At 47.6% G+C, this 24779-nt stretch overlaps 1 protein-coding gene across 2 annotated transcripts in view; it reads right to left on the bottom strand.

Moving 5' to 3' along the window:
- The window catches only part of SLC15A4 (solute carrier family 15 member 4), a 28355-nt gene extending 4013 nt beyond the window's left edge, over positions 1 to 24342 (bottom strand). Inside the window, exons 1-8 of one of the 2 annotated variants that reach the window (XM_046641255.1) lie at positions 23452 to 24342; positions 17661 to 17956; positions 13014 to 13182; positions 12505 to 12582; positions 11896 to 12064; positions 3143 to 3298; positions 1847 to 2005; positions 156 to 227 (exon numbers count right to left, since the gene is read on the bottom strand). In XM_046641255.1, the coding sequence (XP_046497211.1) occupies positions 156 to 227; positions 1847 to 2005; positions 3143 to 3298; positions 11896 to 12064; positions 12505 to 12582; positions 13014 to 13182; positions 17661 to 17956; positions 23452 to 23976 (1624 nt within the window). In that variant the 5' untranslated portion in view covers positions 23977 to 24342. The remainder of the gene's footprint in view (positions 1 to 155; positions 228 to 1846; positions 2006 to 3142; positions 3299 to 11895; positions 12065 to 12504; positions 12583 to 13013; positions 13183 to 17660; positions 17957 to 23451) is intronic. The other variant, XM_046641256.1, reaches the window with a different exon arrangement.
- Positions 24343 to 24779: the final 437 nt, after the last annotated feature.

Raw genomic sequence — 24779 nt, 5'->3', positions numbered from 1 at the left:
AGGACACCGACAGGAGGCTCTGGGAGAGGACAGGCAGAGGAGGACACTGACAGGAGGCTCTGGGGGACTCAGCCTTCACACCTCGAACCCATTAAATAGACAGAAAGCTGCTTCAGGCGTCAATTATGAGATGCTAAACCAGCTCCACCACCTACCTGGACACGCATGCGAGAAGGAAGGTGCTGGGGGCAGAGAGGCCGTGAAACCTGGAACTACGTCTGCCGCTCCTTTGAGAGAAGAATTTCTCTTTGGTGGGCAGGGGTTACCTGGTCCCACTCTCTCCCCGAATCAGCCACCTCTGACAGCCAGCTACCCGCAAATGATGCAGCTGACCTCCCACACCATGGTCCTTTCCTGCCGTCCAGGGCACGGGGCTGCCGGGCAGCAATGGCGTACTCTCCTTGGGGTAAGAACAAGGAGAGACCACCCACCGTGTGCTGCGGGACGCAGTGTGGGGGCTGTTTGAGAACACACTACGAAATGTTTCCCCTTCATGAAAATAACATCAACAAGCAGAAGCAGGTCCAACCCCTGTACATGGAGCTGGATGCATAAACATTGGAGATGAACCTCAGAAGGCAAAGTTTAAAAATAACCTGTCAGGAGTAAATGAGGAGTGACAGGTAAACTGTGAGATATTAAATTAGCAACGAGGGGTTAAATCGCTGGAAAGTAACAAGAATGACAAAACCAATCCGTTCTTTATGATACATCTAAACAAACAGCAAAACAGAATCCAAGCCTGAAGAACGGCAGGGCTCTGGTCTCTTAACAAGTCCCTCTTTGGAGGAGGTCTGTCCCATGTACAGAAATAGGTTCTGCGACATCAAGAAGCCGTGAGAATTCTCAGAGCCCACTGTGTATCTGGACCTTACCCGCAGGCTGTTCATCCTCCAAGGCTCCGGGAACGAAAGCCACAGCCCCAGACCTGCCTGCTTCCCCAGGACCACCAGGCCTGAGCTGCCACGCACACAGCCGGAGCAGATCCCGACAGCGCCGTGGGGCAGCGGCCGGGGCCTGGCTTTCTGGAAGTTACATTAGGACCCCACAGGCCTACTCACCCCGTAGGACAGGAAGTTTAACTCAGTCATGGAAGGGCTTCTGGAATTCTGCAATTTCTGGAGAAAAGTCCCTAAGCTTTCATTAGATTTTCAAGGGGATTTACAACCTAAAGGTGGCTCAGTACCACTGGACCCGAGCAAATGCTACACGGGTATCCAAGAGAAAGGAGTAGGTTGTTTTCATAAGCAAAACATAAAAGGAAAGGAAGAAACCTCCATCTCCTGGGTCTGTTTAAAAGTTATCATAAATCTGGAAATGGTAAAATGCTCAACTTTGGTGACTGAATTTGTTCAACGACCCAAGATGCCACCTACTGGTATTAGAGGTAAAATCCCATTATGACTGATCATGAGTAATGCTTGTTTACTAAAAAAAGCCCATTTATTACCTGGCAATTTTTAATAGCAGAAAATTAAAAGGTACTGTTAGGCAAAGAAAAAAAAACCTAGGGGAAATAAAGGGAGATCTGTGATAGAGATTTCATTTGCCTCATAAAAATGGTGCTGGACACTAAGGTGGGGAAGCAGTCTGCTCATCAAAGACATCCAAGTAAACAGCAACAGGGCAGTGGCCGGCGGGCGGGGCCACTGGGAGACAGGGGTTGACCCGTCTCTCGAGAAAGTTCATGACGTAAGCGAGACAGTGGGAGTGCCTGACGGAGCTCAGGGAACAGGGGCAGCAGCTCCTGGGACGGCCTGTCTCCACTCACACACACCCCACCGCAGCCTGAGACCCGTGGTTTTTAGGACTGGTCATTCTTGAAAAGACAGGCCGCTGCTCTTACCGAAGTCGGTGTGGCTGCTCATCCATCCGATGGCTTTGAGGGACACCAGCGCCAACAGCCCGGAGCCCACGAACGAGCCGACGCCAGAGAAGAAGAAGAACAAGCCCATTATGGCGCTCTGCATGGACTTGGGGGCAGCGGAATAGGCAAACTCCAGACCTACGGAGAGGAAGGGGACGTGGTGTTTGTGAGGAGCCCTCCGACTGGGCGCACGACGCTCCCGCCCAAACATGGAAGACGCAGCACAGGTCCAGCTGCGGCGGCTCCCTTCCTGTTCTGAAGTCAGGACTTACACAAGCTCGAGACACCAACGGCTCTGAGCTAGCTGCCTACTCTCCCGTTCACCGTGACGACTCCTACAACATCTCAGTGAGGCACAAAGTCAACTCCCGGCTCTCACACCTAAAGGGAACATCTGATTTGTCAGCTCTTAGAATTTCTTGTTCATTAGAGAAAAAGGGATTAAAGAAGCAAAATTTTCCTATATTCTCAACTAATGGGAGTTTGGAAACAAAGTACAAACACTAGAATGAGGAATTTACTTAAGAATTCTATCGCAAAGGCAATATATTCTACAACAATCTCAACAAGCACATCTATAAATTCACATTTGTGTAATAACTAGACCTGGAGATTTGCAGTGTTCTAAGTGGAGGACCATCTTTTTGATGTATTCCCTTCGCAAACTCATTAGCCAATTCCGCCTGAATTGAGAGATGAGAGGAGAGGTGAAAATCATCGCCCGCTAGCACCCACCCGCTCCACAGGCTCGGTCCTCACTAATTTTCTCCTTCTCTCGCCCCCAGCAGCCAGAAACAGGTCTGCACAGAATACGCTTGTCTGAAATACCACAGACTCCCGCTAACAGGGAAGGAGAGGCCTGTGGGAACACGTCTTTGCGTCCTTACACAACTGAACTGAAACACTGAGAGCCGGGCTGCGAGTTGCATCCTCGGGCTCGGCCGACAGCGTAGCTGCAGGGTCTGCTGGGAAGCAACGGACCCAGAGGACGCCGCCCAGGGGTTCTTCCTCCCTTCCTCACTCCTGTGGCGCCTCTGCCGCAGCAGGCGGATTTCACAGGAACGTTTGGGGAATCCTGCTTTTATACCAAGAAAGGAGAACCTCAGATGTGGTCTCATTGCTCACTTCCCACTCCATATTCTGAACCACAAGTGTCCACGAAAACAGAAAAACGCACTGTGCTGTTTTTGTCTCAACATATTCTAACGAGAAAACAGCACGGCTTTTATCATCCCACGACCAGCCTGGACCCAGACAACTGTGACTTAACCGTACCTGCTATGCTTGCGAAGATCTCGCTGACACCAATCAGCACGTACTGTGGGAGCTGCCACCAGATCGGCAAATCGGCAGCAAAATAAACGACTTTTCCAATGGTTTGATTAATAGTCTTCTCTTTAACAAGGTCCAGCCTCTTGCTTTCCAAAATTCCTAGAATTCATAAGTAAGTTAGTAGAGCACTTATTCATTAACTTTTGCAATTAAACTACAAAACCAGAAGTTTGCTACAAGGCGCTTTTTGATTATTCTGAGACATACACGGAAAGATAACATCCAACAACACAGCCTCCCCCAGAACCCCCAATCTGAGCAATCGCCCAGCTTTCAGCTTCCTCAGCAGGTTGCTGAAAAATAGAGCTCTGATCACACGTATTTCATTTGCACATTTCACACTGCTTTATAAAATGGATGTTCAACATGTTTAATTTAACCCTCAAATATCTGGATTGCTCACAACCTATATTCTGTTTTATTTCTTTTAAAAGGAGGAGTAGAGGGGTCAGCCCCATGGCTGAGTGGTTGAGTTCATGTGCTCTGCTTTGGCGGCCTGGGGGTTTGCCGGTTCGGATCCTGGGCGCAGACATGGCACCGCTCATCAGGCCATGCAGAGGCGGCATCCCACACAGCACAACCAGAGGGACCCACAACCAGAATCTGCAACTATGTACTGGGGGGTTTGGGGAGAAGCAGCAGCAAAAAAAAGAAGAGAAAAGAAAGAAGATTGGCAACAGTTGTTAGCTCAGGTGCCAATCATAAAAAAAAAAAGAGGAGGAGGAGAGGAAAGCTAATAGTCAGTCCTGCAATAAAAAACTTGATAATGCTATTTTACGTATCAGAGGGTAATACATTTCGAGATGTTTCTCCCATTGTGGTGACAGATTTAAGCTGCCCCACCAATCCACCGTCACTACTGTTACAACCATGGCTGCTGCTGACGATGCTGGGGTCCTGGCACAGGTGGGCTTCACCTTAACAACAAAGCACCGAGCTTCCCAAATCAACTTCTGCCCTCAGCAGCACCAAGATCTCACCAAGTCATCTGTCATCTGTCAAGTGCACAGGAGGACATCCAAGACAAGCAAGAGCACAAACAGCGACTCTTTATAAAACAAGAAAATACATCAAAATAAAGTTTAAAAACGATAACTTGTAGGACCAAGTTCTTAGGTTGAAGATGTCACCAAGTTTTGTTTCTAAAGAATTCTACCTGCAAATGAAACAACGGGCCCTGATATTTAATGGACATATAAAGATACACGTGCTTAGAACCCTGAGCGTGAGGAGGGCCGAGGGCCAGGATCTGCTGGACAGAGAGAAGAGAAGAGAAACTGCGGAACCTGCACCCAAACCTCATCTCAAGTGAAGCGTCCAAACGGAGAGGAACCATTCCAGAGGACCGAGGTAGAGAGGCCTCCAACAAAAGCCTGGCCCTCCTCCCTGGAGCTGAGCTCAGGGACCCCAGCCCTCACCCTTCCTCTGACTGAGAAACACAGATGAGCAGAGCAGGCTGCTCAGAGCTCTGGCTGCTCTGGAGCGGGCCTCTGACGCATGGCAGGGCCCAGCGGCCACCTCGGTCAGACGCTGGTGGCGGCAAGGCCTTGTGCACAAGTGACAGCTCTCCCCCTGGCGGGCCACTGGCAGCACTGGCAGGGCAACAGCTCCCACCTGGCTGGAGGCCTTGAGACGCACAGGAGAAAGTGTAGGGGGCTTCCTCTGGGTCGCCGAGGTCCAGTCGGCTCCCGCCCGTTCTGCTCCGGCTGTCAGGCTGCTGCACCAGCCACGAGCCCTCCAGCCGGAAGGGTTTGGGTGCAACTCAAGTGCACAGTTAGGTCTAAAGGGAGGGACCCACTCACCTGTTTTGCGGAATAAATCCTGGCACTGGATAAGACTTTAGTCATTCACAGGAAAGGCAAACAATCCTGTGTGTGTGGTGGGGACAGTACATAGACTAAGTGACATGAAGAGAAGAGATCACATCGACTCCTGGCAAAGTTCTGGCAGAGGAGGGAAGTAAACTGTTGGTCAGGATCTGCTCCGTGCTCTTTATTCGTCAAGAAAACACGGACTTTGTGAAGACTGAGGGGGAAAGGTACCAGACACTGAGGGGTACTAAGGGGGACACACATAACAAGACCAACCTAAGAGAACATGAAGAAATAAAGAAAAGCTGCCCGCTGGCAGGACTGTTAGGAGGAGGCGAGGCGTGGCGGACGCTGCAGTACAGCACGGGCCGGGGCGCGGACCGAGAGAAGCGGACAGAAGCAGCTGTGGGAGGGGAAGGCGGTCCTGCACCAACACGGAGGCTCCGGAGGAGACGGGACAGGCTGAAGGAGGCCGTTGTGACCCATCAGTAACAGGATAGCATCATTATGAGCGAACATGAAAGAGGAGGCTGGAATAACCGACGGGCAGTCCCTGCCGTGAACGGGCCAACATCCTCAATGAAAGGCATAACCCACAGCAGGTCAAATAAACAAACCAAACGCCGTGGACGAGACGAGGCACGGAAGCTGACGCAACGCCAGGTCGTGAGGAAGAGGGAGGGCGGCCAAGACATACGGAGCAGAGCACAGAGAAGGAGGGGGGACACCCGGGACACCAGGGCAAGAGAGAGCCAGCAAAACCCTGAAATAACCCACGGGCCATTCAGTGAGTGCTTCTGGTGTTAACACGCATCCCTGCTCCCTGCTCCCTTACAGGCACCATCTCATTATTATTCACAACCAGAGAGAGAAATAACACCTGGGTCCCGCAGAGAAGAGGACGCTGAGTCTTGGAGACTCGACTAGCAGCAAGCCTGGGCTTCAAACCCGGGTCTGAAGGATGCCACATGCGCCGCCTCCCTTCCAAAGGGCTCTTCTATGGACGACACATACAATCCCCAGAGAAAACATGAGCCATAAATGTTGACATTATGTAAAACACCATCATCTGCTGGGAACACAGCGAGGACCTGACTGAAACACACTTCTTGGTCCTTGTGAGAACAAGATGAAAACAAGACTTTGGTGCGAGGGTCGCAAACTGGAGACCCAAAGACGAACCTAGCCCTGAACTTCATGGACACAACAGCTCAGCTCAGTTCGCTTCACTGAATGAAGTGAACAGACAGGAGATCTGTGCCTCACGGGGCTTCACTCCAACAGACCCCAGTGTTCAGAGGGTTTGCACGGGCCCTGCCTCCCATTCATCAGACTGAGCCCAGACCACAGCTCTCCTGGACAGTGCGCTCACCCCCGCAACCCTCAGAGCCCTGGAGGCACGAGGAGCTCTGCCAACAAGGATCTGATCAACAGAGCCTGCAGTGTTACAGCAGACGAGGACCACACCATCCAGCACCAGGCAACATTCTGACAAAGTGCTACTGGACCCAAAAGGAAGCCCTGAGCTCCCAACACAGGAATTATAAAGCTGTGCTCTCTCCCAACTCCATGATGAAACCAGGCGTCACTACCAAATGGACCAACACAAACATCAACACTACGAAATGAAAACATTTTCTGAAATACTCTTGGATCAAAAAGGAAATAAAAACTACAGTTTCAATATTCTTCGGACCCAACAAAGCAAACACCCAGCACATGACTCTGTGAGAAAGCAGCAGGAAACAGGCAAACTCATACCCTTACCTGTTTTCACGGCTAAAGAGAAGAAGAAGGAAAAGTAAGTGAAGAATTTAACTCCAGAAATGAGAGAGAGTCACAAAACAAACCCAAGGGAATAGAAAGACATTAATCTCTTCATTCTTCGCTCAGAAAACACAGAAACAGTTAAACTGATAAATTCAGGAGATACTCCTATGGAACAATCAAAAAAGACACAGTTTTGGAGATACTGATCAAGAGCACACACATACACGAAACTAGAAAACGAGGAAGGAAACACGCACAGATTTATTTAAGACTATTTTTATCTCCGCTCTAATAATTTTTCTAAAACGCAATAAACAATTTACTCAGGACATTAAAAAATGGAGGGCTTAAGTAATTCAAGAGAAACCAAAATGGCCTGATGTCATGTTCCAGGCAGCAGACAGATGATCCTCACCCTGTGACAACACTCTCCCGCCTACAGAAGTACAGAGCTGACCGACTCCTCTCATGAAGTTAAGTAACCCTGACACCAAACCAGGGACTGACATCAGTTAGGAACAGAGACGCACAGCAGCAGATTCCAGCCAAAGCATCCAAGTCAGCCCTTTAACAGTTTATGTTAGAAATGCGAGGACAGTGAAGTATCAGGAGTTAATATAAATAAAAACATGGCGGGCATGTGATCCTCTTGGAAACCAACATAAGATATTCGAGAAAAACTCAACATTCACTTCTGCCAAAAATACTCAGTAAACTCGAAACAAAAGTGAGATATTTAACATCATCACGAACAGATATTTCAAACTAAAGTCAATGGTAAACGTCGAACGTCACAGGGAGCTGCTGGGGGCACCCGTTTTAAAGGCGGGGGCGACGGAGGTTACCACCACTGTCACCCACAGCTTAGAGAAAGTCTAGCCAACACTGCCCAACAAAGAGAAAAAGAGGTAGAATTGTCACAAAGGAGGAAAAGAAACTATGTTATCTGAAGATGAGATGAGCTAACTTTTGAAAATAATTCACTGAACCTCAACTTGTTAAAAATCCCATATATGAGAAACCAAAATACACAAAGCAGTTAGGAATAAACCCTATATAAAATGTATAGGATCTAAAAGAAAACTCTGCAACATATCACAGATAAATTAAAGGGAAAATGAAAAAAAGGGAGAAAAATTCCGAGATGAGATAAAATTCTGAATAGTAACAATTGATTACATATCAATAATAAGAAAAACCCACTAGAAAATGGGGCATAACACATGATCTGCACACAGAATGTAATGACTGATAAATCTGGGGAAAAATATCTTAAACATCACTAATAATATACGTTAAAGCAAAGACAAACCAGGCTGTAACCCTTCAGATAGGAGAAGATGAACGCAGAGGAAGGAAAGATGCTGTCAGATCAGCCTTTGTGCACATCGCACTCTCTGCTCTGCTCTCCCACGCCGAGTGCTCCAGCCAAGGAGGCAATGAGCACGTGCACACAAACGGATGTGCAAGGTGCACAGAGCACTGTCTGCAGTAAGGACAGACCGGAACTAACCATCATATTTAACAGGAGAATTATAACTACTGACATGGAAAAATGGTATGTACCTAGTACACAAAAATAGTAGGTTATAAACTGTGTGAAGAGTTTATTTCACTGGTCTCAAAAAAAAAGTCATTTAGCCGTAACAGAAAACATTCCAGGACTTAAACATAGTTGTAGTGGTCATTGTGGGACGGTGGGATGACGGATGCACTTAGGTCTCCCCGACTTTTATCTCCATGTTTCTAATGACCATGGATTGACTGTGTAATAATTGTTTTTAGAAAGTGCTGTAGACCAGTGGTCCTTAGCTTTTTTCTAAGGAAAGCTATGACCCAGAAAGGTCCTCAGATGATTCTGCCTCCGTTTCAGATGCTCTCCAGGCCCTGGAGCCCGTGCGTGGACTCCTGCCTGGAAACCACTGTGACAGCAGAGCACCCACGACGCCCAAGTGTGAGGAGCAGACCGCTAAGGAGGATGCTCCGTACCATCAGCCCAGGACGAGAGGTGGGAGTTACTGTCTTTCTGGAGAATAATTCTGTCAAATTCATCAAAAGCCTTAAAAGGATGTAATGATTACACATCCAGGGATTTGAGAAGTAAAGACATTTCACTGCAGTGATTACTATAATAGTGAAAAACTAAAACTAAATACTCAGCAACAAAGGATTCAGATGAATGTCTGACGTGGAATGATATTTGTGATACATGAGGTTTTTTTAAAATGCAGGTGACAAAGGAAGTATAAATACATACTTATCACACATTGCATATAGTTTTTCCTGCGCATCTGCGGAACTGCAATAGCAGATTACTCAAGTGATGGAATTAGGAGTGCTTAACTGTACATGTGTGTGCGTAGGCTCATCTGTATTTGGGTTTTTTACCTCCTTATACTTAAGATGCACAGCTTTTATTATACTTTTATGGTTTTCTTACACTTTTTCTTAACCAGGCTTAAATCAGCTTACATAATAGGATTTCATTTTTGCAAAACCACAGAAGGTGTACATCTGTGCGCATACAGAACCACAAACAAGACTGGACAGATACCACCCCAGGAGTGAACAGCTCTGGGGGCATTAGTTGACTTTTATTTTCTTCTTTATGTTTCTAAGGTTTCTTTTTCTCCGGTGTCTATTACGCTGATTTAACACACACAATTTTTTAAGGGGAGAAAGAAATCTGACAAATTAACTTACTTCTTTTTTTCTTAAGCAGACGTGGAGAAACCCTTGCCCCCGCCTGATTCTCATCTGAGACAGTCTGAAGGAGTTATTACGGCAGGCACGGCACTAAATGGAGGATGCTGACTTATCAGGGGTGAACGCAGTCAGCTAAACGGCAAACTTACTATTAATGAATGCAGTAAGTTCAAGGCAAAAGTTTCTTTTCTATTAAAATTTTGGTTTCCTATAATGGTCTCAGGTCTCTACTTAAAGCTTATTAATGTTCCAATTAAATAATCATCACTAGAGCTGGAAGTGAAACTACATGAAACCTGGGTCACTGTTTAGATTAAATTTAATAAACTGTGCTTAGGTCAAGTTACGAGATATTTAAACTCTTTCAACCAGTGACAGCTAAGCTCCTTGTCAATATCTGGCCACTGAGCAAAGCAAGCCTTTTTAAGGAGGCAGGCAGAGCAGGCAGTCTCCCTTTCTGGGGAACAGTGAGATGCTGAACCTCAGACTGTGCAGGCTCACTGCTCAAGGCACCCGGGCCCCCAGGCGCCAGCAGCCACTCAAAGGCAGCCTGACTGCTCAGCACTGGAGCAGCCACCGTGCATGTGGGAGGCACTTTTAAAAGCTGGAACTGCCGTGCCCGACTGGGTATCCTCAACAGCCACTTGTCTGCCAGCTGCTCCTGCACAAACACCTACAGAACCACCGGAATGCCCCCGTGCTTCTCAGGGCAGCCCACATGAGCCATCGGCTATTAAGGAAATTGCAAGGAAGATGGTATTCAAGGAGCCAAAACCCAGGATTCCACTAGGAAGTGCTGGGAGACCAAGGACATCTCCTTTCCCACAGGGAGAGATCAAGGACTCTCTTCCGCGGCATGTGACAGCATGGTCACAGCGCACAGAGGGCTGGCTCCTCAATCCTGGAAACGAGACGAGTTGCTGAGGCCAAAGCTAAGCCCATGGCAGGTGCTCAGAGGAGGCAAGACAGACAGACACATCCCCAATGCCACGACAGTTCCTGCAGGCAGCCCTGCTGCCCGCTGACTCCACTTAACGAAACCTGCAATTAGATCCTGTGGTAACTGAGTTCTTACTTGCCCTGCTTATTCCCTCACGTGCCACAGGACTGGAAGAGAAACGGAGTTACAGGGAAAGCACACCATGAGAACTTCATTCAGACACAGCCTCACTTTAGCTATCTGATCAAGAGAAAACGTCATTGGGGCCAGCCCCATGGCTGAGTGGTTAAGTTCACGTGCTCCGCTTTGGAGGCCCAGGGTTTCGCCGGTTGGAATCCTGGGTGCGGACGTGGCACCGCTCATCAAGCCACGCTGAGGCAGCGTCCCACATGCCACAGCTGGAAGAACCTATAACTAAAAATATACAACTATGTACCAGGGGGCTTTGGTAGGAAAAGGAAAAATAAAATCTTAAAAAAAAAAATAACACAACCTTTAAAAAAAAAAAAAAAAAGACAAAACGTCACAGTCCATGAGCTGTCCAGTCCCTGGAATATGGATGCTTACACCTAGGGACTCACTTCTTCAGCTCTATCAAGTGCTGCATCAATATGTTCGCTCGGCAACAGCAGACAAAGGCTGCTATGGAGCGTTGCTGGAGACTACTGCACTCCGTCTCAGCAGCGCTTAACGTCAAATTCCTCCTAACACGAGACGATACACAGTTGACTCAGGAATAGCAGCTTTTCTTGTTAGCTAACTAAGCTATTTTACAGTTCAACAATTTTCAAATATTAAGGAAGGAAGAACCCGAAAGGAGGGTGAGTCAGTGACACCTCAGCTTTATCACAAGCTCTTTCAACTTATATTTCAGAATATAAGAACTATGAAAAGGGCACGGAGCCCCCAAAAGGCTAATTCCCCTCGCTCGTGTTGGAATACTCAGGCATTAGTTCTTAACCACATTCTTTTTTCTAGGAGATGGGGGCTGGTCATGAACCTATTTCATAAAACCTTTCTCCCCAGGAAAATGCACGTGAAATTTTACATAAATGTGCAAAGAGTTCAGGGGCAGACTGGACCCTATTAGGCTAAGGTGAACGCACATTTTTAATCATGTAACACCTCAACTTATAGAAACCCATCCATCAGCACTCAACAGCTGTCTACGGTCTGGATCCACAGGGAGAGGACGCACCCCTTGATTCAATGCACAAATCCCTTCCAAGGCACTTCACTGGTTTTAGTTCTAGAAGAAAAACAACAACCCTTAGGAAGAAAACCTTAAACTTCATGTAACGAAAAACTAGAAAATGAACAGCACTCAGGTTTAAAACAGCCCACATACGTTCTCTTCTCAAGTCCACGCGCTTCCTGAGTAAGGGGGAGCACCATCAGGGTCGACCACTAGACTCTGAGCCACTTACCACCCCGACGTCAGCAGAAATGAGGCCGAAACGGCATCTTACCGGCAGCGAAGGCAGAACACATCACAAAGAACATCCCAACAGCGATCCTTTTTAAGGATGATGGGAGCAAGCCATTTCTTCTCAAAATGGGATCAACCAGCTTATCCTTTAAGGGAATTAACAGGAGGATGAGCACTGCATCGAACATGGTCAGCCAGGCTGCCGGAAACTAGAATTGGAAAATCACAGGCCACGTGTTTATTTTCCTGCAATGTGAGTAGTTATTTATTATATAACTAATGTCCAAATGGGAAAACCTTATTTCAAGAACAGTTCATTTCTACAAAGTATAACCTCCTAGGGAAAAAGTCTCAGCTTCAAGACACTGGAACTGAGGAAACACTTTCATTTCTAAATGGATTTGCATTTGTTTTTCTGCGATTTAAGGTGGGGGAAGAATCAGGTGAAAATATTAACTAATGTTTAATTGACACGGATCTAGTAAATAACATAACCAATGGAAAAAATCTCCAAGATAAGTAAAAACTCCATTTCAATAAGAATGCTTTAAGTTCAAGCTAACATTTATAAAGTATCTACGACTGGCAGAAGGAATCTATTTGTCACACAAGCCCCAAGTGACAATTTCCAGATCATGTCAGTTCTCACCGTATGAGGAGTGGTTGTAATATTGGAAATTTCCGGAATCTTCAAATGAAGACTCTGTAAAACATACGTTGTCTGCATCTGGGTGTAAAAAGCAGAGTCGTTACACGTGAACAGCTCTGCCCCTCAGCCACGTCCCGCGTGCCGCCCGCCCCCGCCCACCCTGTGCTGAGACACCAAGGGCTCAGGTGTGAAAGAGACAAGTCCATTACGTGGTCATCACAAAAGGCGTCTGGAGACCAACTTTGAAAAAAAAGTAAGTTATCCAAACAAGAAATCAAAATAAAAGGAGGGCTTGGAAAAGCAGAAGCATATCTGTTCTCAGCTTCTTTTTTGAAAAGGTTTTCAAAATATTTAAATCAGCAAAAATGAGTCCTTAACTAGAAACAAGATTCCAAGATCCTAGACTCATGGAAATCATGAAACCCTTGTACTCTAGTGATGGCCCTAACCAGTGCCGGGGGACATTCCATGGGAGAGAAAGGAAAGTAAACCTGGTTGTCACCACTCACTTGAAAATACACTGTCCAGTAAGGAATCAAAGCCAAGAAAACAGGGATAATCTTGACAAGAGCTTTCACATCTTCCACTTTATCTTCTGTAAATGGCCCTCCACGAGACATCTTACATGAATCAAACAGACTTTGTTTAGAAGATTGCTGAAAGACTCCAATGCCTTCACTTTGGGAAATAAAATGAAGGAATTAGTTTTCTTCCACCCCCAGAAATCAATTATCTGGTAACATATTAAGTTTGGAGGTAGGAAACCAGCTTGCTGTCTTGAATTTGCTCTAACTTCTTTCTATTAGTTACTAATTGTACACACCAAACATAGCTACTAAGATTATTCCTACACATTGCAAAATCTACTGAAACACTGACAAAAGGACTGTCTAGTCAAGGTGCAATCGGGGCCCCTGTCATTTTAACGAGGCTGAGAGGTGCAGTATGATCACAGTCTGAATTGGGCTGACCTCACCCCTGGCTGTGGTCACACTGGTCAACAACCCCCCGTGTTGAGCAAAGCCTGCAGTTTCATCTGGAGCTGACCTCGACATCGTCAGCTACATCACTGCACTAGTATTTGAGAAAAAATGGTGCTGCATTGTCTGGATTTTTAACTAGGTAATTTACCAAATGTCAAGACTTGACAACTAATACCAACACTGTTAATAAAACGGTAACGGTTTATGTAAACTGCAGGACGGGCTCTGTTCTGGTGGGGAAAGCTGAGAGGGGAGGGACAATGCTCGTGATGACGATAACAACCAGGTTACCTGGTCGCAGGTGACATCAGGTGCTCAGTGTGCACCATGCTCCTGCCTAAGTGCTCACTCGTCAACCCTGACCACAACCCTAGGAGGCACCAGGATATTCCTGCCAGCCCCACTGCACAGAGAGGGAGGCCAGGGCACAGAGAGGTAAGGAACATGCCCAAGGCAACAAAGCCAGAGAGCTGGGGCCGGACTCGAACCCAGGCAGTCCTGGCTGCAGACTGAGGCCCTGCCCAAGGCAGGACACCACCTGCGCTCTGCTCCCGACTCAAAGGCATCGCCCTCTCTCAGGTCTGTTGGTCATGGTCAAGAAGGCAGGCCTCTGGGTCCTGGCTCTTGTATCGGCAGCTTCGCTCACCTGCTTACTCAGGGCCTGTTTCATTATTTGTAAAATGAACAGGTCTCAGCAGATAGCTCCAAGATCTTTCCTAGCTCAAAACATTCTGACAGAGAAACATGTTCTAAGGTTCTTAGGGGTAAAATAGAAAGAAAAAAAATTGTTTTAATTGAACACTATTCTCGAAAGCCAGAAATATCAGCAGATAATTACCACTAAGATTGCTTCCAATTCTGGGACTCAGATATAAATGGCAATTGTCTGCTTTCTAGTTTATAAACTCCTATCCCACTTAACTGAGTTGTCACTATTTTACATCGTTTTTGTCTTATAATATTGACATTTTTAATTTGAACTTTCAGAGCAGGGGAAAAACTGAAAACTGTAACAACATTTTAGCCAAATTTTGGAGGTAAACTACATTCAATTCAGCAAATGTTGACTGAGCACCGAATATACGCCCAGTTCCATTCTAACTGGGTGCTGGGGACAAAAAAATAAACGTAAAAAGATACGTTTCCTGTCCTTATGTAGCTTAGTCTACTGGGGAAAAAAATCAGAAAAAACACACTCAGAGTGGACCTCTAAGTTCCAAAGATATTCATATGTTCATTTGAAAACATTTATAGCTTCTCCAATTATTATTATTATTTTGGCCAAAAATTAAAAGTCCTTGTGTACCTAACATAGACACTATCAGTGGTTTACTATATCATACTACATGTGTTTTTCTAAAAACATTTAAATGTCAAATAACAAATCCATTTTGACACACAGAATCATTCACACAGGTTACTGGTTATATTACTTTTATTTTGTATCTTTAAAATATTTTAAAACTGCTAAGTCAATATGCACGTAAAACTTGACCTAATCCACATATATGGTTAGTATATTATTTTGCAACATACAAGGGTCTAACATGGAGCCACGGCCACAGTGACACAGAACACAGACAGAACCCAGAAAGCCGCAGCGCCCCAGCTTCAGGAGGCCTGTGCTCCCCAGGACTGTCTGCAGGGGCTGGATGCACAGCTATGTGCATTGTCCCAGAAGGAGGGCCACTGGTTCTCAGATTCTCAGCTCAGAGGTCTATGTCTCAAAAAAGGGTTAAAACTATTTCCACTCTGGTCTGAGGAATTGAACAGATATTCATGGATTCCTCATTTAAAATCAACATTAGGGGCTGGCCTGGTGGCAGAGCAGTTAAGTTTGCATGTTCCGCTTCTTGGTGGCCAGGGGCTCGCCGGTTCGGATCCTGGGTGTGGACTTGGCACTGCCTGGCAAAAGCCATGCTGTGGCAGACGTCCCGTGTATAAAGTAGAGGAAGATGGGCACGGATGTTAGCTCAGGGCCAGTCTTCCTCAGCAAAAAGAGGAGGATTGGCAGTACGTGCAGGGCTAATCTTCCTCAAAAAAAAAAAAAATTAATTAAAAAAAAAAATCAGCACTAAATCATCTTCAAAACAGAGATCAACCTAGACCAAAAAGAAACAGGCAGTCGCCAGACGAAATAAATGCCAGAAATAAGGAAAATGCTGGATAATGCTGGGCTTCCTTGGGCTTCTGGAGCCGACCTTCTGTGAAAGCATCCTCATCAACAAGTTACCATCGACCAGGTGTTAACCCTGGGCCAGGCGTCCTGCTAAGAACATCGCACACAGCTCACTGAGGCCTCACGATGATCCTATGGGGCGAGTCCCTCTCCACTGTCCAAAAGGAAACACACGTTTGGCAAGGTCACTAACCTGCCCAAAGTCACAAAGCCTGGACCTTGTGCATAAGGAGAGCACAGTTTGAGAATTCTCTAGACCACTGACTTTTCTCCAAGCTAGTCGCTTTTTCCTTAATTGTGCCAAAGAAGACCTCCAAAAACAAACCTAAAAGGAAATCAGAGTCCTCAGTAAATGGAAGCCCAAACCGTCCTCACCTTGCCCTTTGTGCATTAAAACCCCCAAATGTCCACAATGCAATGGCACTTCTTGCAGAAATGTCTACCGGGTACCACTCACACAGACATGCTGAAACTTTAAGGGCTGTTCCTTCAAAAGGATGTATTTTGCTAATGGGTATTCTGTCCACAGAATAAACCTCCAGAATGTGAAACCCTGCTTTTCCTAACTAGAATAAGGCCGGGGAAAGCACTCCCGCCTGCTGCTGAGGCTGTGCTGATCTAATTTTTAGGAAGCCTTTAGTGTGGTCTCACCACATGGAGTTTGGAATTCTGAGGCTGAATGCCACAGTGACCCATCAGAATGTCCAGGTCAACCAGGACAGTTAGGAGATCTGCGGGAACTCCACGCAGGGACAGCTGAGAAACCAGACATTTAACCCGGAGCAAAGGAGCAGGGCCATGAGTACTGTTTTGGTACAGCTGTAAATCTACAAGGAAGGAACATTAGACATTCATCACGGTTCCAAGGACATAAATAAGACACGTGCAGAGAAGTCACGAGGAGGCCCATGTAGGGGCTGGCCTGCAGAAGAACATTCCAGCAACTGGTGCCATCCAACAACGAGCGTGCTGGACTGAGAGGCAGGCAGCTCCGCATGGCCGAGTAGCCAACCTCCGGCTCAGGGACTAACCGTCCATCGAGAATGCGGACCCCGATAAAAATATTCCCTGAGCAGGTTGACTACTAAGGATCCCAAGGGCTTTTCTGGGGTGATGAACATATTCTGTACCCTGACTTCACGGTGCTTAATCCCAGAACTGCACAGCTAAAAGAGATGCATTTTACTACATGTAAATCATACTTCAATAAAGAACAAAAAGCCTCCGAGGTCCCTTCTTGGGCTAAGTTCTGGACTTTTCTTTACTAACCTGCACCTGGGGTAACCAACTGTGTGTCACGGTCTGCCCAGGACTGTGGGACTCCCCGAGGAGGTGGGGGTTTCAGCTTGAAAACCACAGTTCGTGGGACTGACACTGCTAAAACAGGGCAAGTCCTGCACCAATTTGGATGATGGAGTTACCCTACCTGCATCTCAAAATTCTGCTACTACACCCTCTGTCAAAGAGCAGCTGAAGTGACCACTGCATACCAGGGCCCCTGCTGACCCCTCCATCGCTGACCCAGAAGCGAGAAGCAGCAGCTTACTGTAGAAGAGCACGGAGAGGTACTTACAAAGTAAGCAACTGCTTGGTTTTTCATTCAAATAAATTCCACAGCTGTTTAAAATAAAAAGGAAATGTATAGAGTATGTATAGTGTCTCCTCTGTGCCCTCTGCAAACTTCTCTTCATCATCTTTCTATAACCAAGGGGTTGGGGCTTCCATCCGTGCCAGCGGTGCGAGGAAGGTCAAGTGCAGGTTAAAGATGAAAAGCACCAGCTGCAATTCAGGCCACTGGTCTGTCCTTATGATGGAGACGACAACCTCCACCCGCCCTCCTTGAGCCAACGTGAGGTTAAAGGGTGAGACACGTAAACCACTCAGCCCAGAGCGCTGCACATAATAAGCCACACGACAGACACGGGCTAGAACTTCATTTATAGCGACGAGCAAGTCCTATCAAATGGAGCCTGTGATAAGAATTCAGCACTCACCCACTATGGCCGCATTCTCCAACTCGCTTCCGGGGGCGGCACGAATAGGCCAGTATCTTGAACACATCAGTAAAGGCGCTGCCATCGGGGGGCTTGGTGATGAAAAAGCCCTGGGCACAGAGGAAGACCACAAAAGAGATGCCGATGCAGACAGTGGGGATGAGGTAGCCGCTCACAAAGCCCACGTTCTGCTGAATGTAGGCAATGCCTCCGAGCGAGACGATTGCTCCCAGATTGATGCTCCAGTAAAACCAATTAAAAAACCTCCTTGTGGCTTCTGGACCTCGATCTTTGACCTAAAATAAGAGGGAGGGAAAGACTTAGAAACGTGTGGTCATCTTCAAGGATGAAAAATTTATGCCATGTTTTCATATATATGATACATTTTTTTTATACAATTACTATTATCATCACAGTCTTTAAGAAATGCAGCACAATCAAAATGCAGTTTACAGATACATTCAAGGGTCCCCTGATGAAAAAACTGTCCTACACTTTTAATTATTACAGATTCCAGGTAGTGTTTCTCTTAATTATGCTTAAATCCAACACATCTCAGAGAGTTTCTCAAGGACCATCTGTGAGCCACCTGCTTTGGAACACCTGGAATGCTCCCTAAAAATAAAGATTCACAGGACCCACATTCCAGACCTACCTACTCATCATCTCTGGAGCTGGGGCCCAGGAGTATGCATTTTAAACAACTTCCCAAGGGATTTCTATTCACAGCTACATAGTTCCACGCCTTGATAAATCTGAAGCAAAGAGGAATCTACAGACAGAAGCTAAAACCACAAGCTATTTTTAGATTAGGAAGGCTATCGATGCAACCAGGAGAAATTCTGATAAGGATAGAGGTTCCTGGAGGGCTCGAAACTCACTACTTTCCCGAACTTAGACAAACACAAGCAATTTCTAGGTGTACACTCTGCACAAAACCACTTAAATGGAGTCCATCGTGTCGGCGACAGTGATGTGGGGCCGGGCGCCCCATCACTCCCATTCCCACCTGGATCTGCACATCACATGGACACTGCGAGTGGGCGCTATACTAGCCAGAGCCATTTCTGGCCAGTTTCATTTCATAAATTTTTAAACAAACTTACTCTAAAGGCTGATGCTGGGTCGCATACAAAGACTGCCTAGTCTTGCTGTCTTAGGAACTTCTGCTGTCTCGTCCTTAAGTTACAGATTATGAGAAGGCTGAACAATTTCCGTGCCAGTGACAGATCTGAATTCTGATCCACAGGGCAATCTCCTCCACTAAAGGACAAAGGAAGTTTTCAATGGGGCCAAAACAACGAATTACGCGATATAAAAAGCATCCTTTCAGCGCTCACGTTACCTGATATGACATTTTAATCTATTTTTTAAGATTAAAGTACAACTGTAAAATACACAATCAAAATCCTGTGCTCCTCAAAAAAAATTATGTTTTAATCCAAAATGATTAAACATGGCTACTGTGTTGGCAAGTAATATGCCTGAAGTAATTATATGGTAACCACCACCTTGAACTAAAAATCTGAGTTTTAAATAAACCACATGTTCTGAGGGGAGCTTCAACTTGTCTCCTACCTACTGAACAGAGGCCCCAGACCAAATGCTGGCATGACTACCGAATAAACAACCTCTCCAGAGAATTTCAGGTATTTCTGAGACAGACAGTTCTTCATGGGGACACGATGCATTTAAACCACTAAACTGGACATATACACGGTATCCTGTAGACGGACCAGAAGCAAGAAAAATTGTGAGCAGAGGAATGGTTACAGAGAAAATATAACTAAAGATATAAAAATGAGTACTTGGGGGATGGAGGCAAGCTTAAAGGGAAGAGGGCCAGTGAATATGATACCTAAAATTAACACAGACATAATTTGCCTATTAAGTGAACTATCTCGGGGCCGTTCCATTATCGGCAGTGGCACTGCACACAGCATCCTGGGTAAACTTGGCAGTCAACTTGTTTGAACTCCCAAGAGTAATTCACCAAAATCACTTCAAAAACCTAAGCCTATTACTAAGGCCCTAAATAACCACAGACCAGTGATTCTGTGTAACAAATGGGAAGCTGGCTCGCGTCAACTGCAGATCACATGCCTTCAGGCCCTGGCGGCGGGCGCAGCCATCCTGGCGTACCAGACACATTACATCACCATCTGCACAGCTGCCTGGTGCCCGAGGCAGCCAAGGGCAAACAGGCTCTTCACGTGACTGGTCAAGACACCCTGCAGTCAATACACAGGAGAACAGTGAAAAAGAGCAGAATTGTGCACAGAGAGTCAAATAGTTGGCTGATTCGGAAAAATTCCTTAAAATGCACACGAGTGCAAGTTTTTCTCCTCTAGAAAAAAAAAATGTATTGTTTGGTTCCTTTATCTGTAAAGTAAGTTTTTTTTTTCTTTCAGTTCACTATTTCAAATACGCACTCCATCCATAAAGAATGACTGTTACCTTTGAAAAAGGTTAAACACTGGGGGAAAATACGGGGCTGACAGGATTTACATCAAAATAGATCACCCTTGGAATTTTCAGCTACTTAATCATCTTCTTTCAAAAGTCAGCCCAGGCCTCCTCCTCAAAACTGCACAGCCTGACCTCATCTATCTCTCACTCAGAATGTTTCCTAAAGACCTCACATTGGAGGCGGAGATGAGAACAGAGAAGCATAAAAAGTACCGTAAAAATACAAGTAGATTTACTTAAAATGAGAAGGGCTAGGAGTCGACTAACCCATCCTGAAGAACAGCTCTGGCAGGCTTCAGGCTCAGAGCCACACCTCCCTCCAGCCGGCAGCCAGCAACCCTGGAGGGACCACCTCGAAATTCCCTTCAGAGACCTGCCAGCACCCTGGCATAAGGGTACTAACGTTCTCCTTCTAAACGTGTTTTCACTGAGATAAAATTCATATACATACTAAAAAATTCACCCTTTTGAAATGTACAACTCAGTGGTTTTTAGTCTATTCATAGCTGTACGATCATCAGCACTGGGCAAGTCCACATTCTCATCACACCAACAGGAATCCTGCTCCCTCCAGTCACTCCCATTCCCCCCCTCCCGACCCCTGGTGACCACTGGTCTTCCGGTCTTCATGAGTCTCCCTGCTCTGGACACGTCACGTAAGTGAAATCATATAATACGTGGTCTTTCGTGCCTGGCATCCTTCACTCGGCACGACGTTTTCAAGGTTCATCCACGGTGGAGCACGCATCAGCGCTGCCTTCTTTTTACTGCCGATGAAGGGCTACACCTGCTCTACCCATCAGTTGCTGGACATCTCCCTAACTTTTCATTTAAAAAATCTTAAACTTATAGACAAGCTGACAGAACAGTACAACATACATTCTACACCCTTCACTTAGATCACAGTTCTTTTTCTTTATATATATACACACGAAATACTCTTTTAGACTGAACTATTTAAAAGTAAGTGGCATCATCTTTCACCCTAAAGATTTCATCATGAATGCCCTAAAAATAAGGCCATTCTTCTCATGATCACAATCCATTATCACACTTAGGAAACTTAACATCAGTGCAATTTTATCTAACGTGGTCTATAATCAAATCATCTCAACTGTCCCCAAAAAATGGCTTAAAAAAATTGGGGATCCAACCACGAAGCACAGATTGCATTTGGTTGCCAAGTCTCTCTAATATCCTTGTCTTTTTTTCATTGCAATGCTGTATTTAAAGAGATCAGACCAGTTACCTTGTAGAACAGAGCATTCTTTTTATGGCCACATTTAATTACGCATCAAGAGTGCACATTCTGCCATGCATTCTAGAAAACTTCTAGAGGACCATTCATTCTTTTAAGAAATATTAATTACTCATCTCTCATCTTCTGGAGTGCACTAACTTTTAAGTCACACTGCCTGGGTCCAAACCCAGAGCCCTGGCTGACTGGCTGTGGCCCTGGGCAGGTCAAACCCTCTAAGTCTCTGTTTCCTGTAAAACAGGGACAATTACAGGACGTAAACTGTTGTGAGGCTGGGATAAGATAGTTAGGAAGAGCAGTGGGTACACTCAGGGGCAAAACAAACACTCACACCGCCCTTCGGTCACGTGGCCTGGTCTTTAAAGATGGAACACTGTGCTCCTAGTGTGGTGTCTTCACTGTGGTGTGTGTCCCTTCCCCATCCCCGGCCCCCAAGCCAAAGCCTCACACCTGGGCCTTCAGATCACAGAATGCCCATCTTGGCGCAGCAGTTACACTACAGATTAAGACATACCTGGACTCAAACACTGGCTTGACCACTCACTACCTATAGGACAAGGAAATAACCTCTTTTTGCATCTGCATTTCCTCATCAGGAACACCAGTGTAGGACTCACATGAGGAGCTCAAATGAGTTCAAGTATGTGACACACATTCCGTCGTACAGAGAAGGAAGAATCCAGGACATCAGGCAACTATTACTTCCAACATCATTAGAAGGTGTAACGGATAGCCCTACACAGGTATGGTTAAAGCTCAGATTCAAAGGATGGGCTCTTGCATCCTGGCTCAGTCATACCAGCTGTGTAACTTTGGGCAAATGATTTAACCTCTCAAGCCTCAGTTTCCTCATCTGTAAAATGAGCACAATAACAGCAGACATGTCGTGTAGGCTAACAAAGTACTTAGCACAGGGCCTGGTGCATAGGAAGCTCTCAGTAAATGTTAGCAATCACATGGGAATTTAGCACAAAAACCTAGGCATTAGCACCCCTATTGCTCATATATGATCTACCAGCAATTCCTGCCCACTCTCCCTCCATAACTCCCCCTAAGGCCACCCACTCCACGTCCACTGCCTACATTCTAGTCCAAATCTCTACCCTTGCCTGGCCAGTGACACACACCCCTACCTGGCATGCCTGCTGTCATCACTTCCCACACCACCTAGTCCAGGTCACAACTACTCAATTCTGCTACTGTGCTGTGAAATCAGCCTTGATGTGGCCGATACGTAAACAGGAATGTGTTCCAATAAACCTTTATTTAGGGAAACTGACATCTGAGTTTCATAAACTTGTCACAAAATATTTTTACTTTTATCCTCCCATTTAGAAACCTAAGAACCATTGTTATTCTTAGCTTGTGGGCCCTCCAAAAACAGGAAGTAGACCAGATTGGGTTGGCAGGCTGCAGGTGCCAGGCCCCTGTGCTGGAAACACTATCAGATCCTGTTACTCCTTTGCTCAAAACCCATAAGGCCTACCTAGTGGATTCAAATCACATCTCGAACTACTTTATGAGCCTTAAAGGACCTGGCTCCTGCCTGCGACTTTTCTTCCCAGTTCTTTTTTCTTGGAATATAGTTGACACACAACGTTGGGTGAGTTTGTGGAGCGAATACGCGTTGACTTGATACGTTTATGTATTGCAACATGACTGCCACTACAGCTACTACAGTAGCAACAAGGGCGCCCCTCTCTTCCCTGCCCCAGGGCCTTGCACCTGCTGATCCCCCACCCCCAAAGTTTCTTTGACATCCTTCAGGTCTCCGCTCAAAAGGCCCCTCCATAGAAAGGAAGACCCCTCTATTCGCAGCCACTCCCGTCATCACTTTCAAATGGCCCTCTCCGCAGAAAGGAGGTCAGGCCCCCTCGCCACCATCCGCGTGCCGCGCCCCTCCCCAGCGCCTATCCCAGCCTGTCCCGCTCGCGTTTGGATTCACGCGTCCGCAGGCCTCCTCGGTCGTGGGCACGCAGCCCCGGGGCGGCACAGGGGACGTCCCCGTGCCCGCCCGGCCGGCCCGTGCGCCCCGCCCCCTGCGCCCCTGCCCCGCGCGCTCACCTGGTCGGCGCCGAAGGGCGTGATGTTGGCCTTGACGGCGCCCACGCCCAGGCCGACGAGCGCGAGCGCGGCCAGCACGGCGGGCGCGCAGTAGCGGGTGGGCGCGTCGGCGCAGGGCGGCGCCGAGCAGTTGCGGAGGCGCGTGGGGCGCGGGGCCCCGCACAGCGTGGCGCGCGTGGCGGGCGAGGCCAGCAGCGGGAAGGCCAGCATGCCAAGCAGGTAGAGCGCCAGGCTGAGCAGGATGGCGCGCGCCCGGCCGAGCCGCGCGTCGGCCAGCCAGCCCCCGAACGGCGACACCAGGTAGGTGAGGCCCATGAAGAGCAGCAGCGCCTGGCTGGCCTGCGCGCCCTCCCAGTTGAACGGCTCGCCGTTCAGGAACAGCACGAGGTTGGCCGTGACGCCGTAGAAGGCGGCGCGCTCCAGCAGCTCCGTCAGCAGCACGGCGCCGCACGCCGCGCGCCGGCCGGCGAACGCCTCCCGCCGCGCGCCCAGCAGCGGCGCCCGCTCGCCGCCCGCGCCCTCCATGCTCCCGCCGCCGCCGGCTCAGCCGATCTGCCCCGCCGCCGCCGCCCTTCTCGCGAGACCGGCCCAGCTGGCCGCCTCGGCCCGCCCCGCGAGCGGCCCCATTGGACGGGCCCGCCGCCACCCAGCCCGCCGGGGACTTCCGGTGCCGCCCCGGAAGTCTGGCCCGGCACCTGCTTCCGCTGTCAGTGGGGCAACATGGCGGCGACGTTACCGCTCAGAGGGTTGCAAAAGCGAAATCTGAGCCCGGCTCGCCGAGGTTTCAGATCCTCGCCAACGAAAACCGAGATTTCGTACGGTGCCCTCGGCCTCTGCCTGCCCTCCAGGCTGACTTCCTAAGGCAGACCCTGCCCCAGCCCCCTGCCTTGCCGCCCCGGGACGGGGTGTCCCTGCCTGGGCACTGTTGATAGGGGGACGGACAGTTGTCGTGGTGGCTGTCCTGTGCCTTGTAGGACGGTCAGCGGCATCCCGGCAGCTGCTTTCCACTAGATGCCAGCTCCATTCCCGTCCCCTTGTTGTGACAACCAACAAGGTCCCTAGACATTCCCGAGTGACCCGTGGGCAGCAAAGTCCCCCCCCCCCCCCCGCCCCCCGAGAACCTTTTAACTAGAGCAAGCCAGGCTCAGGGCCTGTGTCATTGTCACATGCCTGGCTTCCTGTTTTCCTTCATCCCTCAAGTGTTGATTCCTTGTAACGAGCATTTCTTGACCAGCCCATGGAAAGTAACCCTACCCCCATCCCATTGCCCTGTTTTAAAACGTTTTTCCAAGCACCTGCCAGTGTTTTGTTTATCTCTTTGTCTCCTC

Source organism: Equus quagga, chromosome 15 (genome assembly GCF_021613505.1).
Source record: "Equus quagga isolate Etosha38 chromosome 15, UCLA_HA_Equagga_1.0, whole genome shotgun sequence".
NCBI lineage: Eukaryota > Metazoa > Chordata > Mammalia > Perissodactyla > Equidae > Equus > Equus quagga.
This window is presented reverse-complemented; position numbering and strand designations above follow the sequence as displayed.